Source organism: Alexandromys fortis, unplaced genomic scaffold (assembly GCF_014885135.2).
Source record: "Alexandromys fortis isolate MF-2015 unplaced genomic scaffold, M_Fortis_MF-2015_v1.1 scaffold_21, whole genome shotgun sequence".
Taxonomy (NCBI): Eukaryota; Metazoa; Chordata; class Mammalia; order Rodentia; family Cricetidae; genus Alexandromys; species Alexandromys fortis.
The window spans coordinates 15247199-15264640 of record NW_026067905.1 but is presented as its reverse complement, the minus strand read 5'-3'; the positions used below and the strand labels follow the sequence as shown (position 1 = coordinate 15264640).

The following is a 17442-nucleotide window of genomic DNA, read 5'->3' as shown; positions in this document are numbered from 1 at the left end:
TCTTCCCTCCTCAGACCTGGCTCAGGTGCTGACTTGGGGTCCCTTCTGGGTACCTCGTCCTTTCCTGTGATATAACTCACCCACTACATCGTAATCGTCACAATTATGTTTTCTTCTCTTTGTCTCAATCTACCTTTTGATGGCATATTGGTCACTTCCCTTATTGCTGACCAAAGTATCTGGCAAAGGCATCTTAAGGAAGGGTCTGTTTGGGCTTACGGTTTGAGGGCGTAGCCTAGCATGGCGGGAAGTCACGACGTCAGAAGGGTGAGGTGGCTGATCACATCGCATCCTTACTCAGGAAGCAGAGACAACCGTTCGTGCCGAGTCCACAGCATGCACAATACCTCATTGTGTCTGCTCCCTGTCCCTGGTGGAATGGCTGGGTCACCCAGCAGGGTGGACATACGATCAATAAAAATTAAAAAAAAATTAAAAAAGTTGTTATTCCAGTGGTCTGGGAGTTAATGACCTTAATCTGTAATGCTGTGTGTTGTCAGGAATGAGGCCAGGCAAGTTGCCTTCTCTGAAAGCTGGGCGGAGGAGAGCCACATCAGGGACCACACTGCAGGTGTGAGCTTTCTGAGTTGGAGAGGAGGTCTGTGCCTTAGAGAGCTGGGGCTGTATAGACTTTCCTCAACAGAGAGCTATTGCCAATACCAGGCAGGAAAGCGGAAGTGTAACATTTCTTATCTGCACCTACATTTACTGGATTCTCAAGCATCTGCTTTTGTTTAGAGGAAAACAAAGCAGCAAACTTGAATTCTCCCATTTAAGGAATTTAGTTCCTTCTGGCTTAAAAGAGTCACAGGCTCTTCTGAGTCATATCCTGGCTCTTCTAGACCAGTGGTTCTCAACCTGTGGGTCGCGGCCCTTTCACAGGCGTCGCCCAAGACACCCAGAAAACACCTATATTTACATATGATTCATAACAGCAAGATTACAGTTATGAAGTAGCAATGAAAATCATGTTATGGTTGGGGGTCACCACAACACGGGGGTCACAGTGTTAGGAAGGTCGAGAACCACTGGGCTAGATAAATGTGCAGTTGAAGTCTTCCATGTTCACCCCTTTCTCTGGCCGCAGTGGGAAGTGTGTGAGGATGAGGCAAATACCACACAACTCTGCCCATCTGTGACAAGCAGATCTTTTTGAGGTGCAGAGTAGTACCTGGGGGCTGTGAAGAACAGGGAGGAAGAGAGGGACCTGGAAAGCTTGATCAGAAGGTGTAGTTATAAAGGAGCAAGAAGTTCTGGGGCACAAGGACACAGCAGGGGGACTGTATATAACAATGTATTATCCAGTCAGACATGATGGCTCACACTTGTAATTCCAGCACTTTTGAAGGTGAGGCAGGAGGATTGCCACGAGTTTGAGGCTGGTATGGGAACATAGTAGGTTCCAGGTCAGCCTGAGCTAAAAAGGGAGACTCTCTCTCTAAACCAAAGCAAAACAAATGTGTTATACATTTTTAAAAGTTAAAAGTATTTTGAAAAATTTTACCACCAAGAAAGGGTATTTAAATGTTTGATTTAAATATTATACAATGTATAGAACAAGGATTATCTTTTTATCAGCTATGATTTCCATATTTTTATGCTCAGTTAAAATAATTTTATTAAGAAAAATAATCTCAGCCAGGCGGTGGTGGCGTACCCCTTTAATCTGGCACTCAGAAGGCAGAGGCAAGTGGATGTCTAAGAGTTCGAGGACAGCCTGGTCTATAGACTGTGTTCCGGGACAGACTCCAAAGCTACACAGAGAAACCTAGTCTCAAAAAACCAATCATCATCATCATCATCATCATCATCATCATCTTCTTCTTCTTCTTCATCATCATCCCTTCAGGGAAAAATATGATGGGGAGACTCGGTGGTCCTTGGGTCTTCCTGTGTCCACTGTAGGTCACTGCTCAGAGTCCTCCCTTGCTGACCCACCCCCTTCTGGGTTCTTAAGGTCATTGATGCTGCCTTTCCACCTAACCTTTGCTTGTAACTTCCACGCTTAGGAGACTTGTAAACAGTGTCTCCTGGTGCACACACACGTAAACAAATCTGAGTTTACCGCAGAGCAGAATGGGGAAACATTCAAGTCTCTGTGGGGCACTTGAGGGCATAGAATGTGGGAGGGGCCCCAAAGAGAGCACCTTCAGCGTGCTAATGGGCAGTGATTTTATGATGGTTCTCTGATGTATCCCATCCAGCTTTTGCCTGTAGCTTGGGCCACAGGCAGCATCTTGGAGAGAGCAGTCTTAAATCCATAGCCAACCGTGTGAGTGATTCTCAGGCCTGACCATTGCCTCTCACCACTTCACCTCTTGGACTCCTAGCTTGCTGTGTTCCTGCTGTTTTCTTGAAGGGGTTTGACTTATATCTGAGTGGGCATGGGAGGTACCCAGAACATCTCTCTCCAGAACCTAAATCATGTTACTCCTTCCTTGTCTGGCCCAGCGAGATTTTTGTTTCCACCCTGCCTAGTGTGAAGGAGCCTTACGTTATATTTTGCTCTCTCCACTGGATATGTCCTGGCCCGTGGCACTGTGACTTAAGCCAGCTTTCCAATGCAGTGAACAATGGTGTCCTTCAGTGCAGAAACCTCCAGGATGGGATGATACATCGCAAAGCCACCTTCCTTTCCTTAAGCGCTTTAAGGCAGTCCTCTACGCTTAAATCTGTGATTCAAAGCTTAGCTCTGGGAGCCCCAGGGAAGTGCTTTTTTTTTTCCTCTAGTCTTGGTTATAGCTTTTACCACATTGTTCTAGTGTGGACACTGAAATACCTACTTAGGACAAGGCATGGTGGTAGCCCCAGCACTCAGGAGGATGACAAGTTTGAAAAAAGCCTAGGCTACAATGTAATAAGTCTCTGTCTAAATGAATAAATATAAACAAAAGAAAGCAAAGATGTAAAAAGGATTTTTTAATCAGGAGAAATAAAAATGTTTTAGAATAAACATTTTAGGGCCAGTAAGATGGCTCAGTGGGTGAAGGCGCTTGCAGTACAAACCTAATGACCTAAGTTCCATCCCCAGAACCCACATAAAAGTGGATGAAGAAAACTGGCTCCACAAAGTTGTCCTCTGACTACCACATGATACATTACACATACCCCCCACATATCATAAAACACACATAAATATAGTGATAATAATAAAAACATTAAAAATAAATGTTTAAAATCACATGGCACCACCAGTCCACCGAGTTGCCTTGGCTAGTGCCCTCTCCTGGCATATACCAGTGATTACCAGATGCCCGTGTCATTGATGACATAGAATTACAAAACGCTGGTGCCTGGGAGACAGCTTAGTAGGTAAGACTGTTTTTTTTGTTGACAGCCTGAGTTCAAATCCCCAGCACTCAAGTTACAGGTCCAACCTGACTGCATGAGCCTGTAGTGTTAGAACTGGTGAGGAGAGACACTTGATTCCTGAGAGCTTGCTGGCCTTAGGAGTCAATTTAGGTGAAACAAACTTCAGCCTCAATGAGAGACCCTCTCTCAAGATACCCAGCCTCCTGTTCTGGCCCCAGTATGCCCATTCACAGGTGTGTTCAGCAGCACACTCAGGAAAAAGGTTGGCCCGAGACATCTATATTCCTCTCCAGCTTGTCTTACAACGGCCCATGTCTTCTCTCTGGTGTGGACTTGGTTTAAGGCAGAGAATGAACAGTGCCTCTCACCTTGGCCTGAAGAGCAATCCCAGGCTCACCTGCAGACCTCACCCTGCTCTGCATTGATGGACGGCAGAGTTTGTCAGGAGTGACGGAGCATACCCACTATTGTCGTTACTATGGGATTTTAAACACTTCTGTCTGATACTTCACGCTGGTCCTTGGACAAGATACTCGGCTTGCTCTGAGGGTAGCTATGCGTCATGGGGACGGGGCAGCAGATTTGGACAGTGAGGACAAGAGCACAATAGTGCTGTTTCTCCTTCATCTGCAGTCTTTGGACTCAAGCTTCTTCCTCCCTGTCTGCTTTGTCACCTCTTCTCCGCATCTGTAGATGGGGTGGCGGCCTTCCGTGCCTTCTTGAAGACGGAGTTCAGCGAGGAGAACCTGGAGTTCTGGCTGGCCTGCGAGGAGTTCAAGAAGACCAGGTCGACTGCAAAGCTGGTCTCCAAGGCCCACAGGATCTTTGAGGAGTTCGTGGATGTGCAGGCCCCACGGGAGGTATGTTGGGCATGGCAATTGTCCCCTGAGGTCTTGGAGGGCACCTGAGCCAAGTCCCCAGGATTTCCTCCTACCCCTGGTGGAGCTGATGAGAAAGGGGTAGCTTTGGAGAGGTGAAAGACCAGAGTTTTCAGGAAAGGAGTGTTTTTGTTGTCTGCCCGACCCGTGTTACCCAGGCTGTGTTGCCGCAATGATTTCACAAGGGTAAATTCCCTGGAGCCTGTGTCTGTTTTCCTATTAAAAGCAGCCCAGGGGTGGCTGAAATAACTCATTGAGTAAAGACACCTGCTGCCGAGCCAGGTGACCTGAGTCTGATCTCTACACCCACGTGATAGAGGAGAAAAATGATTCGTGTGAATTGTCCTCTGACCTGTCCCCTAACAAACAAGCATGCAATAAAAGGTTTTAAGGGCAGCATAGCGTAAGGGAGTAAGAACCCTCTTTTAAAGGATTTTGCTAGCCGTCTCTGTCCTGCCACTATGTGCGACCATCCTGAATTCAATCTCCCTGAGTCTCATTTTCCCCAGTGTAGGAGAGGATAATGCCACACCTTTCAGGGCTACTCTAAGTGTTAGAGATGAAGCACCCACTGAGTGTTTGCCGTTGCTCATCAATGAATATTTATAGTCACTTTCATTGCCGTATTATAATTATGTTTAAGTGTTCTGAGTTTTAATACAGCATGTCCCTAGGAAGGGTTTAACCGATGAATGGTTTGCTATCTGTATTTAGGTGTAACTTTGACTTGGGTTGTGAGATCTTTACAAGCTGGGTGGAATGCTATTGGCCTCTATATGGTGACATATGGAGAGATGTATGTTTACTGGGGTCTGTCTATATTCGGCATCCATTGACCTTGGTGGTTAAGAAGAGAGGGAAAGCTTAGGAGAGCCTTCATTAACAACTGGCTTGAAATTCAACTCACTGTGGTATGAAGATTCTTGATTAGGATCTGTCGATTTGAGGATTATTGCCATGGTTCTAGTACTAATCCGCCTGCTTTAGATAAGCTTTGTATTATTATTATCATTATTATTATTATCATTATTATTATTATTATTATTATTATTATTATTATTGAGGCATGGTCTCTTTACATAATACTGGCTGTCCTGGCACTCACTATGCAGACCCAGGCTGGGCTTGAACTCACAGAGATCCCCCTGCCTCTGCCTCCTAAGTGCTGGGATTAAAAGCATGTGCCACCAAACCCAGCTGGTCTCTTTTCTCTTCACTCACCTTATTTTCAATTTAAGACTGTTGGGACTTCAGACTCCTGCTGGAATCCCAAGGAACAAACCCCATAAAATCAGTTTGAGAAGCATCCATGACCCTAAAGTTGTGAAATACCACCATTGGCGGTTGTCCCATAGCTTGGACCCACTGTCTAGTAGGTGCCTTGGCCTCCGGAGGTCTGTAACCTTGCTCTCTCTGTTTGTATCTCCAGGTGAATATCGATTTCCAGACCCGAGAAGCGACGAGGAAGAACATGCAGGAACCATCCCTGACTTGTTTTGACCAAGCGCAGGGCAAAGTACACAGTCTCATGGAGAAAGACTCTTACCCCAGGTTTCTGAGGTCCAAAATGTACTTAGATCTGCTGTCCCAAAGCCAGAGAAGGCTCAGTTAGACCTCAGATGGGGACTCTTGGGAGTTGTTGGCTTTCCCTTCCCCTTGCTGCCAAGACCATATTCTAATGTGAAACGCCCTAAGTGTTCAAAGGCGCTGGGGCTTGAGGTGGGAGGCTGGGGGTGACCAGGGAATGAAGGGCTGTTCCAAAGTATGACCCAGCTTCTGGAGCTGGGACGCTCTTCCATTTACCCAGATTTATGTTTTGGTTAGAGGTAGCAGCGCTGCTGACATCCATCTCTGGGTGGGCCAGTACCTGGCCCTTCATACGCCTTCCTTCCGTCATCTCCACTGAGAAGGCAGATTCACTGTGCCGGGCTATTTGTAAATAATGCAAACGCAGTTCCCATCACCTCCACACCATGCCCTCTCCAGCAGGATTCCTGATCTTCATCTGGTCCTCTACCCAAGGGAGGAGTAGCTAGAAGACTCAGGTTCTCACCTGGGATTTGCGATCACGAACCGGTGGTCCAACCTGAGTAACTGGACCTCACAGTTTAGAAGAGAGGTCTCTTGGAAATTTCAGATTCCTAGCACCATTGACAGGTGACCTCTGACAAAGGACGTATTCCCTGGAGTTGACGGTGTCTTCCATCTCCACAGGACCACTATGGGAGGAGTCTGGGGTCCCTGCTTAGCCTAAGGAATTCAATGAACTTCCCTACACTTGCAGCTCTAGAGAGGGTCTTGGGAGACTCCCCCCCCCATGACTTCTGAGTGGAGCTGTTTGAAAGAGAGACCTCGAGAATCTTCCCCAATTTATCGAGAACTTTTCTAGACGTGGAGTGACCAGGGAATGTAGCATCGGTGAACTTCTGTGCAATGAGCCTCTGTAGAACCTGTCTGTTGCCTAACGCGTTCTGTGCCCTCACCTCCCCATGGCGTCACCCGTCCCTGATCTCTAGGCCGAAAGGCAGTTTGGCGAAGGGAGGTGAATTCCCACAGCATGACAACCTTCCTAGTGCTCTCCTGCCATGCCACCTCCTCCTTCCATGCAGGCCATGTGAGCACAATGGGGGAGCACGGGATCCTAGGCTGCTACTCCCCTTGCAGCTGGTTTCCTGAGCACACTTCCTTAGAAAGGGTCCACTCTTGGCTATTGAGAAGTAGCTGCCTTCTTGGTCTCTGGCTTCTGGGACTAAACACGAACTGGGAAGATCACTGTGAATACCAGGCTGTGGAAATGTTCCTACAAGGCTTGTGTGGTACCCTGGGGTATCTTGGAAATGTACCTGGATACACTTTCTTGGAAGAGCCAGGAGCAGCATGGAATCTCTGTGGTTATCCAGGAGAAATCGGACCAGGAAACAGAAGACGAACCTGGAAGCTGCTGGTCTCTGGGTGGACTGGATCACAGAAAATGTGGCAGAGGCACTTGGGATAATCCACAGCTAATCAACGTGGGTTCACGGAAGAACCACAAACTTTTCAGCTTGAGCGATTGAAATAATCCATAGCCAGGCTGCCCTGGATAGCAGGTGGAGGAAGGCTGGGCTGACACTCTGCTTTTGTGGGAGCCTAGCCCTTCTGGGATATTCTAGGGTTTGAATTCTGGTCTTGGAGAATCAGTTCCTTCCTTGGTTGGAGTGGACAAGGCTAAGAAGGCCCTTGAGTCCCATCGCGTTAGTGCCAACTGCCCTCCGAGTGGCACAGTGTCATCTGTGAGTGGGTGTTGGTGTCTGTGTGTGAACCTCAAGGAGAGATAAAAAACACCTGTTTCCTAGGCCCCACACTGAAGAGACCCATGGCAGTCACAGTAAGAACTCTGAAGCTTCAGATGGCGTTCCTAGTTAGGTCAGATAGATTTCCCCACCCTGATATACAAATATTCTTAGCTAAAGCTGCCAGAGTTAATGTAATGATTAAATTCTCTAACAGGGTATTTTAAACATTGTTTACATATGAAATGTGCATCTACTGCCGATGCTACTGTCCGGTATGAGGTGCATATAAATTGGACCTGCAGTGATGAAGATGTCCTGAGGGAGGGGCTTTCTCACCACTTGCGCTACCCCAATGCAAAAAGGCTTCACATGCACTGTGTGACACCCTCATTTGGGCTAGAGTTCTTGCCAACTATTGGTGGAATGAAAGCTGCAGATGGTGATGTCACGACACCCCGGTGATGCCTTCCCACGTGGGAGGTACAAAGGACCAAGTTTGGGTATCCTGAATTCTGTAGCTAGACAAGGGCACATGAGTCTGTGTCTTTGTAGAGGAGTAGAGATTGTTCTATTTACGTGTGTGTGTGTGTGTGTGTGTGTGTGTGTGTGTACGAGAGAGGAGAGAGAGAGAGAGAGAGAGAGAGAGAGAGAGAGAGAGAGAGAGAGAGAATTGTGAGTCTTGGGTTGTACACTGCAGACATAATCTTCCCATGTGGGCAGCTTTTCACATGTCCTAGCTCCCCTGCTTCTCACAGAAGGCACTGAGTTTCTCGCTCTGTTACCTCCTCTTAGGCACGTTGGTCATGCCAGCCCAGATTTTGGTTTGTGATGAAACAGAAATGTTTACAACATCTAGAGCAATATCTGAGCATACCTCATCTCTGAACTCCTGTCTCCCAGTCCCCGCCCCTCATCTCTTCCCCCACGAGCCTCATCCACCTCCCCAGGTTGTCATCACAGATGCCACTTCATTTAATGTCTTCCTTTGCTCCAGTCATATAGAATGTGCTGATGACTGGCCCCGAACTCAGGCAAGTCCCGGCAGCAGCAGCAGGACACAGTGCTCTCTATCCCTGAGTGGCGTTCTGGTTCCGCTGAATTCACTTATTTTGGTTCTGGTTTGTGGTTTGCTGTGGCTCTTGTGGACTAAGTCGATCTCAGTCATTGACAGCTTGGGCACTCTGGATGGAATGGGGGTTACTCCTCTGTATTTATTATTAAACATGAGCTTGAATAATAGGGATCACCTTGAAAGCCCCCTTACAAATGCTAATTCCCAGGTTCCACACTCAGAGATGCTGATCCTATAGATTTAGAGAAGGAACCCATAAAGCAACATTTAAAAAGAAAAAAGACTTCTGAGTTTGTAATGGCCTGTGGGCATTGGACAAAGATGACCCAAGATGGTGGTTCTCAACCTCGCTGCTCACTAGACTTAGGATAGTTAAATCAGAGAGGTTTAGCGGGAGCCAGGTGGCAGTAGTTTTTAAATATTCCACAAGTGGTTCCAATGTGCAGATGTGGTCAGGAAACAGCTACCTAAGGAATGAAGAGGAGCAGAACTGAAGGGTAAAACACAGCAGTGGGGCAAGGCCTGAAGGCAAAAAGCAAATGACCAGGACCCCTTGCCTGCTTGGCAGCTGACTCTTGAGGGGGTTGCTTTGTGCCTCTCAGTCTGACTTGTTCCTCTGAGGGCATGTTTGGGTTTACACTACATGCACTAGTCCGTAGCATGGCATGCACGCCAAGGTGGGGAATAGGAAGGGCGCCAGGCTGAGAGCTGTTTTGCCAGGCTTCTCCTGCTTTTTTTTTTTTCCAGCGCTTACTCCAGGCTTGCCCCGTGAACCCTAACCTTGTTTGTTTGTGTCTGGTTGTTCTGTGTCAGGCTGTGCCTCTGAGTAGGGTAGCAGGAATACAGGTTGTGAGTGAGGAGTGTCTTTGTAGTGATGATCAGGATACAAGGGCTTCCAAGTTCCTCTGTGGAGGATGTTTCTTCCCAGGGAGGATCAAATCTGAGGTTCCGAGACCGCAGTAACGTATGTTTTTCCTCCTTTAAGCCCTGGCCATTTTCTCTTTAGTCCCATGTTGGTTAGGCTGCTAGTTGGCCCTATTTTCTGGTGCTTTCCCAGAACTCGCCGCTCTGAGAAACCAAAGCTGTGAAAAGTGAACGCTCTGCCCAGGTGCTTGTCCTGGACAGGGGCCCCAAGCCCCGGACAATGGAGAAACTCTGCTTTTTAGGGGAGGCTTGAGAGCTGGGGGAGGATGGGCAAGGGGGCACCTGAGGAGGAAGGGACAGGGCAGGAGAGCCCCCAGCTACTAGCATGGTTAGTTGCATCTCCGTGTCCCAGAGGGAAAGCTGAAAAGGGACACACTCATAGGCAGGATGGTCTTCTAGCAAGAACAACCCCAGAACTCCACCGACCCTGCAGAGGAACTGTGATTTCCCGCCCTTGCCTTCAATCGACCAAGTGTCAGCTCTTCTTAAATCCATACCCATGTAGTTAAAACAGAGGTGGTACGGTCATCACTCCTGACCCTGGGAGCCTGTGCCACCATGTCACTTGGCACGAGACTGAGGAGGGAGAAGCCAAAAGGGGAGATGGCTTTCTGTCCCTGTGGCTTCTCAAGGAGCCAACGAGATGCTGTGAGCCCCAAAGGGAGACACCAGGATGGGACTAAAGGCTTCGCCAGGTTTCCGGTTTAGAGTCCTCTCAATCAACTGTCCCTTTCTTGAACTTAACACCTCCTCTCCCTCCCTTCTGCCAGGTTAGAAAAAGGCGACTAGGTTCCGCATGTGCACTGACCACGGTAGCCTTAGCTGGTCACTCACGGAGCACAACAGGTTTATAACAACTCATCCGCCACACCAACCGCTTGGCTGACAGAGTCCGCACTGAATTGTTTCATCACCTTGTAAAGTGGAATACATTCAGCTTTACTATACACCGGCTGTCAGAACATAATAAACAAAACCTGAACAAGCGGCCCTTCGCTCTCTGCCCACATTTCTGGCCATCTGACTCTTTATGAGGCAACTCTTCACAGAACACATGGATTCCCCAGGGGGAGCATGTGGCTCTGGCCTGCAGGGGCTGGCACGGGGCTGGCCACCAGGAACAGCAGGGGTGTGGCTAGACACGGGTTGGTTGAGAATGGTCTGGGGCCGCGGAGGGGGGTGCGGTTCTGAGGGTGACTTTGAAACTGTGAAGTGCTATACAAATGCCAGGTGGTATTTTTATTTGTGCCACCCACGGCTTGGAAACACAGGGAGAGAAAAGGCTGGGGATGGCTTGGGTCTGTTTAGCGGGGCCGTCTGAAAGCGCAGTGGGCTCACATTGCTTGCGGCTTGGAGTTTGCTTTGTGCAGTGGCGTGTCCCTAGAGGGTGTGGCGTTAGTCATCAACCCTTTGTGCCTGGTGCTCAGGTCCTGCTGAGGGACAGAGGGAGAATGAGACACTGGCTCTGACGGCAAGGGCTTATTCTTCAGGTGGGGCGAAAAGATGGAGCTACATGAGACTTTGATAATCCGAACAAATTGAAATTAAATTAAGATCAGGCCAGAGAAGGTCTGGCTTTAGTGGAAAGTTGATTTTTCTTCAAAGGTAAAAACTTTCCGGGCTAAATGACAAAGGGATTATTATGCAAACCGTGCCCTCAAATCCCAATGTGCAGATCAGGAATGATGGCAGGTCAGCTGTAGAGTAGAGCCCTCCCCGGGAATACATGTGACGGCTTCTTCTTTTCCCGGTTTCCCTTTCTACTCCTCTTATTGGCAACTGAGGTCTCCATCTCCCGTCTCCAGGAGAGGGTGGAGGTGGTGGTTGGGGTGGGGCCAGAAGAAGAGACAAAGGAGGTAAAGGACAAAGTTCTCGTGTCTGGTGTGGCTGCCATCTAGCCTGGGCTGTGAGCTCTAAGCCCGAATGGACTCTGGTGCGTCCTTCTAGTTCATTGGTGACCCTGTGTCTCTGGGGACACCTCTTGCAGCCCCATCAATGAGAGTGACTTCTCCACTCTGGCTGTGCCTGCTTCTTCCTGGGCTGTGCCCTGTGGTTTGGTGACCCCCTGCGGTCTGCCTTCTTCCACAGGTCACAGGATGACCCTGTGCTGGCCTTCACGGAAGATGCTTACAATTGGTCCACTGGGAATACTTAGGCCTGACAAAGCAGGAAGTGGGATTTGTCTGGCAGCCAGGCTCCTTAATCAGCTGACACAGACATCACTGACTTTCTAGGTTGAAATCAGACTCCCATCTCTGGGCTTCAAGTGTCAGGGGCACTTGCCAGGCTCTTCAAGGGACCATAGGATCTGCTCTCTACTAGGGTTGAGGAGAGAGCTAGGCACCCTCTTCCTCTCTTCCTCCTCTTCCTTCTGGGGATGGGGCATGGTGAGACTAACAGCTCTCAACAGCTTCCTCCATAAAGCTTCACCAAGTCTCTCCAGCTGTGGTCTTCTGCTCTTTGGACAGGGTCTGGGACCCTCTCACAGGCTTTTCACTCCTTCCCTTAATGGTTACTTGGTTTGGAACCGGCTTTTGCATCTGAGTGCTCTTCTGAACACTGACAGAAAGCTCTTGCACATGTAAGAGACTTGGGGGCAACACCAGGAGTTTCCTAACACATAGTTTCTGAGGGAAAAATAAGTCCTACACCTAAGTGAGAGTCATTGCCAGAGGCAAAGGAGGCCCTTAGGAGAGAGGCTTCTGTGGGAAGCATGCTTAGCTGGGTGTGCTTTAGCCGGTGAACATGGAGCTGCTATGAGAAAACACCACGGGACAATAGAACTGGACGCCTCTTGTGCCACCCCCTGTTTGGCCAAGTTCTAGGCCCTACTTCTGAGTTGCAATAGTAGAAAGAAATCATTTTATAAAAAGACCCAAATCCCACCTGTCCGTGCCTCACCCCGTAGCACAGAGCCCACATCCCAGGCCACAGTAGCTAGATGGGAAAGGCCACTTCTTAGAACTGCCTTTGATAGGGTCACAGCTACACGCTCTTCCGAGGGGTTTGGATTCTGATGCTAAAATATCTGGATTGGAATCCCAGCTTTAACTCTTGCAAGGCGTACGAGCCTGGGGAAACTCTCACTTGTGAAACTGAAATAACAGAGCTGCGGCTCAGCTCTGATCAGTGAGTAGTCAGCAGAACAGCGTGCCGTGCAGCAAGCACAGTGTGTGTCGGTTAAATGGAACATTCTCTTAATCAGAAATCTCGAGCCAGCACTGTTCTCCTTTTCTAACTCTTGTGCTTCTTGTTTGAATATGAAAGAAAACCAAGGCCAGTTTAGGAGGCAAAGGTGATTGCTGTGCAAGCCTGGTGGCGAACAGTTCCATCCCCGGAACCTGTGTAAAGGTGCAAGGAGAAAACCAGTCCACAAAGTTGTCCTTTGGCTTCCAAATGCACACCCTGGCCGGTGTGCCCTCCACACTAACCATGAGTTCTCACAACACGACAGTAATAAGTAATAATGAAAGAAACCCACGGGAAACCAATGCTATTACAAAATCAATGTGCCTTCCCTTCGTGGCTACTACATTAGACTCCCCAAGGGCAGAGGCTATATTCCTCAGTGGCTACTCTGGTCCCCAAATATTTACTGAAAGAACGTTGAATCCACAAGTGCTTAAGGGAGGCACTGCTTTACAGTTTATAGTTTAGGGTGGAGGCAAGAACTCTAAGACCTGGAACTCCTTGGCACTCACAGGATGTTCCTTCCACTTTACAAGCATTGACACCTGCCAGATGAACGTAGGTGGCTGCATGTTTACAAACCAGGAAGATAGAAGGAAAGAACTGGGGGTCAAGAGTTTAGCTGGGTGGTTTAGATTCTTCTTCTAGCTGGGTCCCTGCAATTGTTCTGTGAGACAGCAGATTCGTTTGTAGGACTGTTGAAACAAAATACCACGGACGGCCTGGCTGAGACAACAGAACTTTATTGTCTCATAATTCTGGAGCTAAAATTTTGGGATAGAGCTGCTTCTAGGCTCGTTTCCACTGAGGCATCCCTCCTGGACTTGCTGAGGGCTATTTGCTTGCTACTGGGAGGACGTACATCCCTGAGCTGCGGGCTTCAGTCATGTCCCTAGCCCTCCTTCAGGCACCAATGCCAGCCTTGTGGGCACCTGCAGGGGCTAGCTCTCTCCAGAGGTAGCTGATGGGAGAGCACAGGGGGTTTAAATCTAGACAACAGGCCAGAGACTCAATGCTGCCCCTCTACAGACCCCTGGGGAAGGCTCTTGACTTCCAAGCATTAGCTTTTATCTGTCATACTTGAAGTATGGAGTTACTTACGTTCATCTGGTGCCAATGCTTATGAAGTGGAAAGTCTTCAAGAGCCAAGGAACTCCTGGAGTCTCTCCCCCGTCTCATAGTGACGGCTGTCATAATGGATTAGAGATATGTCCTTGTTACATCACTTTAATGTCCTCACCTCTTTAAAAGTCCTGTCTCCAAATTCTGAGGTTCTAGGGGTTAAGTGTCACCATTGTAAATTTCAGAGAAAGCAATTCAGGCCACTATCAGGTAGATGCTGTTGTCAACCCTGAGAACGAAAGGGAACACAGAAGCACAGACAGGTTATTATAGGATATCCCCAAGATCACACAGGGCAGATTTGGCAGAAGTGGGCTTTAGCATTCTGGCACTCTAAATCCAGAGTCAACATCCCAGTGAGAACAGGAGGTTCCTCAGGGGGTGAGGTGGGTGGAGCTGGTGCAAGTGCAGCAGAGGTCTTGTGGGGAGCCTGGGGTGAGCTAAGCTGTTCGCGGGAGGGGACAGGTAAGTCTACACCAGTGTGGACTGACTTCTCTGTCTTTTGGTCTCCCGGTAGAAAACAACCATGGTCAAAGGACCTGTTGCAAAGCCTGCCTGCGGGAGGTTTGGCCAATTATGTGCCAGGCTATTCTCTGGCAATGAGGGCAGATGCAGTCATTGAGTTTGATTTGTGCCCGCCCTGCCCTTTGTACCGTCTCCATGAGTCCACCAGTCTGTCTCCCACGGCACATCAAGGGCACAACATTCTTTTTAGGGAGGCTGAGTCACAGCCCTGTCCACAACCTGAGGACATGTGGCTCATCTCTCTCATCCGCTGTGGATTCCTGGTGTGCAAACTAAAACGGGATCTCCATCTCTCAGGTGTTAATATTAGTCTTGTGGGCACACATGGGGGCTGGCTCTCCCCAGAGGCAGCTGGTGGGAAAGTGCAGAGGATTCTGATCCAGAGAGGCAGGAGACCAAATACTGATACCGTCTAGGACCCTGGGGAAGGTACTTAGCCTCTCCTGGCCTTGCTTTTCTTATTAGCAAAAGGGGGCCCTATACATTTCCTGGCAGGGTAGCTACAAGGATTATGGGTAATTTCTTGAAACCACCTGGAGCAGGACCAGGTATTGGGGTGGTGCTTAAAGAATTGTACCTCTGAGTATTGGAGTTCCTGGTCCTGGTGTGCAGACATAGTAAGACTGGGCCCCTTACCCTTCCCTGGGATCAGAACCTGTCCTGAGGCAGCTGGCAGTTGGGCAGCTGATGCAGGTGATGGAACTGTGCCTGCAGAAAAACCCAGGACCTCTGCCAGCTTAGAACCAAGGCCTCTTCATTTAAGAGGGTGCCGTGTTCTGCAAGTAAGATACGCCGGACTGGACACTTGTCACCTAGCTCTTCAACCCACCACCCCAAAGGCAAACAGATTAACTGGATGTTTGAGTTGGCAGAGCTAAAGAAAACAGCCTCCTTGCATCAGATCTACTGATCAGGCATGGACAGCATGTTCTTACCTAATGTATCTCAACAGGAATCAAGCTACACCCTTGACTTGTAGCCTGTGTCTGGGGAAGCACCGCCCACAGTGTAAACTGCTCTGGGGTGAATGGGAATGGAGCCCCTTCCGACTCACACTCGCTGGGATGTGAAAGGAAGTGATTTCAGTCACATGTTCTAAAAATGAACATGTCGGGGGTTTTCCAGTAAGGGTATTGTTTGGCCGTTTGTAATCAGTGAGAAAGGATCATTGAAATCTGGCCACTTCTCAAGGAGTGATTGGTAGCATCTCCCAGGAGATGACAAGGAAGTGGGGTGAGGGGCTAGAATGTGGGATCTCCAGCTAGGCTTCTGGGAGCTTGTGTATCATGAGCATGCTCACATCCCAGTATATATGGATAACGGAAAACTCTGCGAAGTCGGCGAGTGGCCCCTAGGGAGGTGACTAAGGGCAAGACTCAGAAGTCAATTTGCTCTCTCCGCGGCCTTGGCCTTCGAGAAAGAGCGAGGGGACAGGCGCAGTGAGGATCCGATCCTGAAGCATATTCCCCTCAGGGGCTGCCACGTCTGAGATAAAGCAACCTGAAGGAATAGGGGCTGCGTGTGTGGGTATAGCAGAGCTGGGGAACCCTGTTCCTCTCACTGCTAAGTGGCCTTTTGCAGGCAGCTCTGTCGAGGGACTTGTCTCAGGCAGCAGGAAGCATTCTCACACAGAGGGCCTGCAGCCACCGAGACAAGCTCGCTTTGTTGAGGGAGCAGCTGTTGGCCACTTGTGCCTGGCCTGGGCTAATCCCTCTTTTGAGTAGGAGCTGGAAGCCTGGATTCTAACATAAAGGAGATGGAAGAGGCACCATGCCAAGCTCAGTGCCTCCTGTCTGGACCAGTAACTTCTTGAGGCGAGCCCAGCGTGTTGTTTGTGGTATGCTATCTCTTCGCTTCACCTAAAATCCTACGACAGCCACGCACGCCACACACGCCACCCCCAACCACACATACCCACCCTCCCCCCACACCCGCTTAGCATTATGACAGCCGTCCATCCCTGAGGGCCTTTTTGTCTCGCTGGCACCTGCCCCTGTTCTCTCCAGTGTTTAGGGACAGAAGGGAGCATTTCCAGGCTGGACAGAGGCCAGGGAAGGCATCTCAGACCATTAGATTGCCATCACCACCCATTTATAGGACTACAGCCTGTACTTAGTGGCAGCTGGGCAAAGGCTCCCCTGGGTGCCTGCTTGTGTGCACAGGTTGGGGGTGGCTGGAAGAGTCAGGAGATGTCCTCCGAAGCTGTAGAATTGCCTACACATCTGCCACCCATCCACAGAGGAGAGAAACAGGTCAGAGGCACAGAAGTAACACTTCCTATAATCCCATAGAGAAGCCATTGGGGAGGGGGAGGGGCATGACTCCTCCGGTCCTGGTATAGGGACACCAGGACAGACAACATCTCATTTAATCTTCGCTGCTACAGGTGTGATCCTTCCTGGACTCAGAAGGGTTAACCGAGTTCCCTGGTGAGTGGCAGCTGGGATGGCAGACTCTGCCTCCCTGTTGGTGCCCTGGCTCCCAACATAGGCAGAGCCTTCCTGAAGAAAAGGTCCAGGCCTCTCTAGAACAGCATTGTCTCTGTAAGAGGGCTGAGCGTGTGCTAGAACTTTCAGCCGTTGTCATTCTCTCTACCTGGAGTCTGAAGTCTCTCAGGACCTGAGTCAAGGCTGATACATACTCCCTGGTTGGCAGACCTGTTGCCCAGGACCTTGGCAGGTCACATGATTCTTGTCTTCTTCATTCTCCTGAAGATGAGCGGTAACCCTGGACAACCCTTCCGGCGCAAAGATGCGATCCCTCACTCTCCACCCATGGGACTTGGATACTAGATGGGTTTCCAAGCTGACCCTGCACTCTCCCCCTCTAATTTTACTTCAAACACCGAACACAGTCATTCTCAACCTGTGGGTCGCGACCTCAGTGCGCACCCCCCCCAAGACTCTGTCTCCGACAATATTTACATCCTGATTCATAACAACAGCAAAATTACAGTTAAGAAGCAGCAGCGAAATACTTTTGTGGTTGAGGGTCACCACATTGAGGAACTGCTTTAAAGGGTTGCAGCATTAGGAAGGCTGGGAACCTCTGCTGTTGCGAATTCCACTGCGATCCAGCCTGTGAGCACTGATCCACCCTCTTGGGAAAAAGTGAGGCTTCTGCCTGAGCCTCGGGCCTGTCTTGG

General features: G+C 49.3%; 1 protein-coding gene across 2 annotated transcripts in view; it reads left to right on the top strand.

The window, feature by feature from the left end:
• Positions 1 to 7455, top strand: part of Rgs8 (regulator of G protein signaling 8) — a 41809-nt gene extending 34354 nt beyond the window's left edge. For both annotated transcript variants that reach the window (XM_050135369.1, XM_050135368.1), the window contains 2 exons: positions 4006 to 4172; positions 5620 to 7455. In XM_050135369.1, the coding sequence (XP_049991326.1) occupies positions 4006 to 4172; positions 5620 to 5802 (350 nt within the window). In that variant the 3' untranslated portion in view covers positions 5803 to 7455. The remainder of the gene's footprint in view (positions 1 to 4005; positions 4173 to 5619) is intronic.
• The last annotated feature ends 9987 nt before the right edge of the window (positions 7456 to 17442 follow it).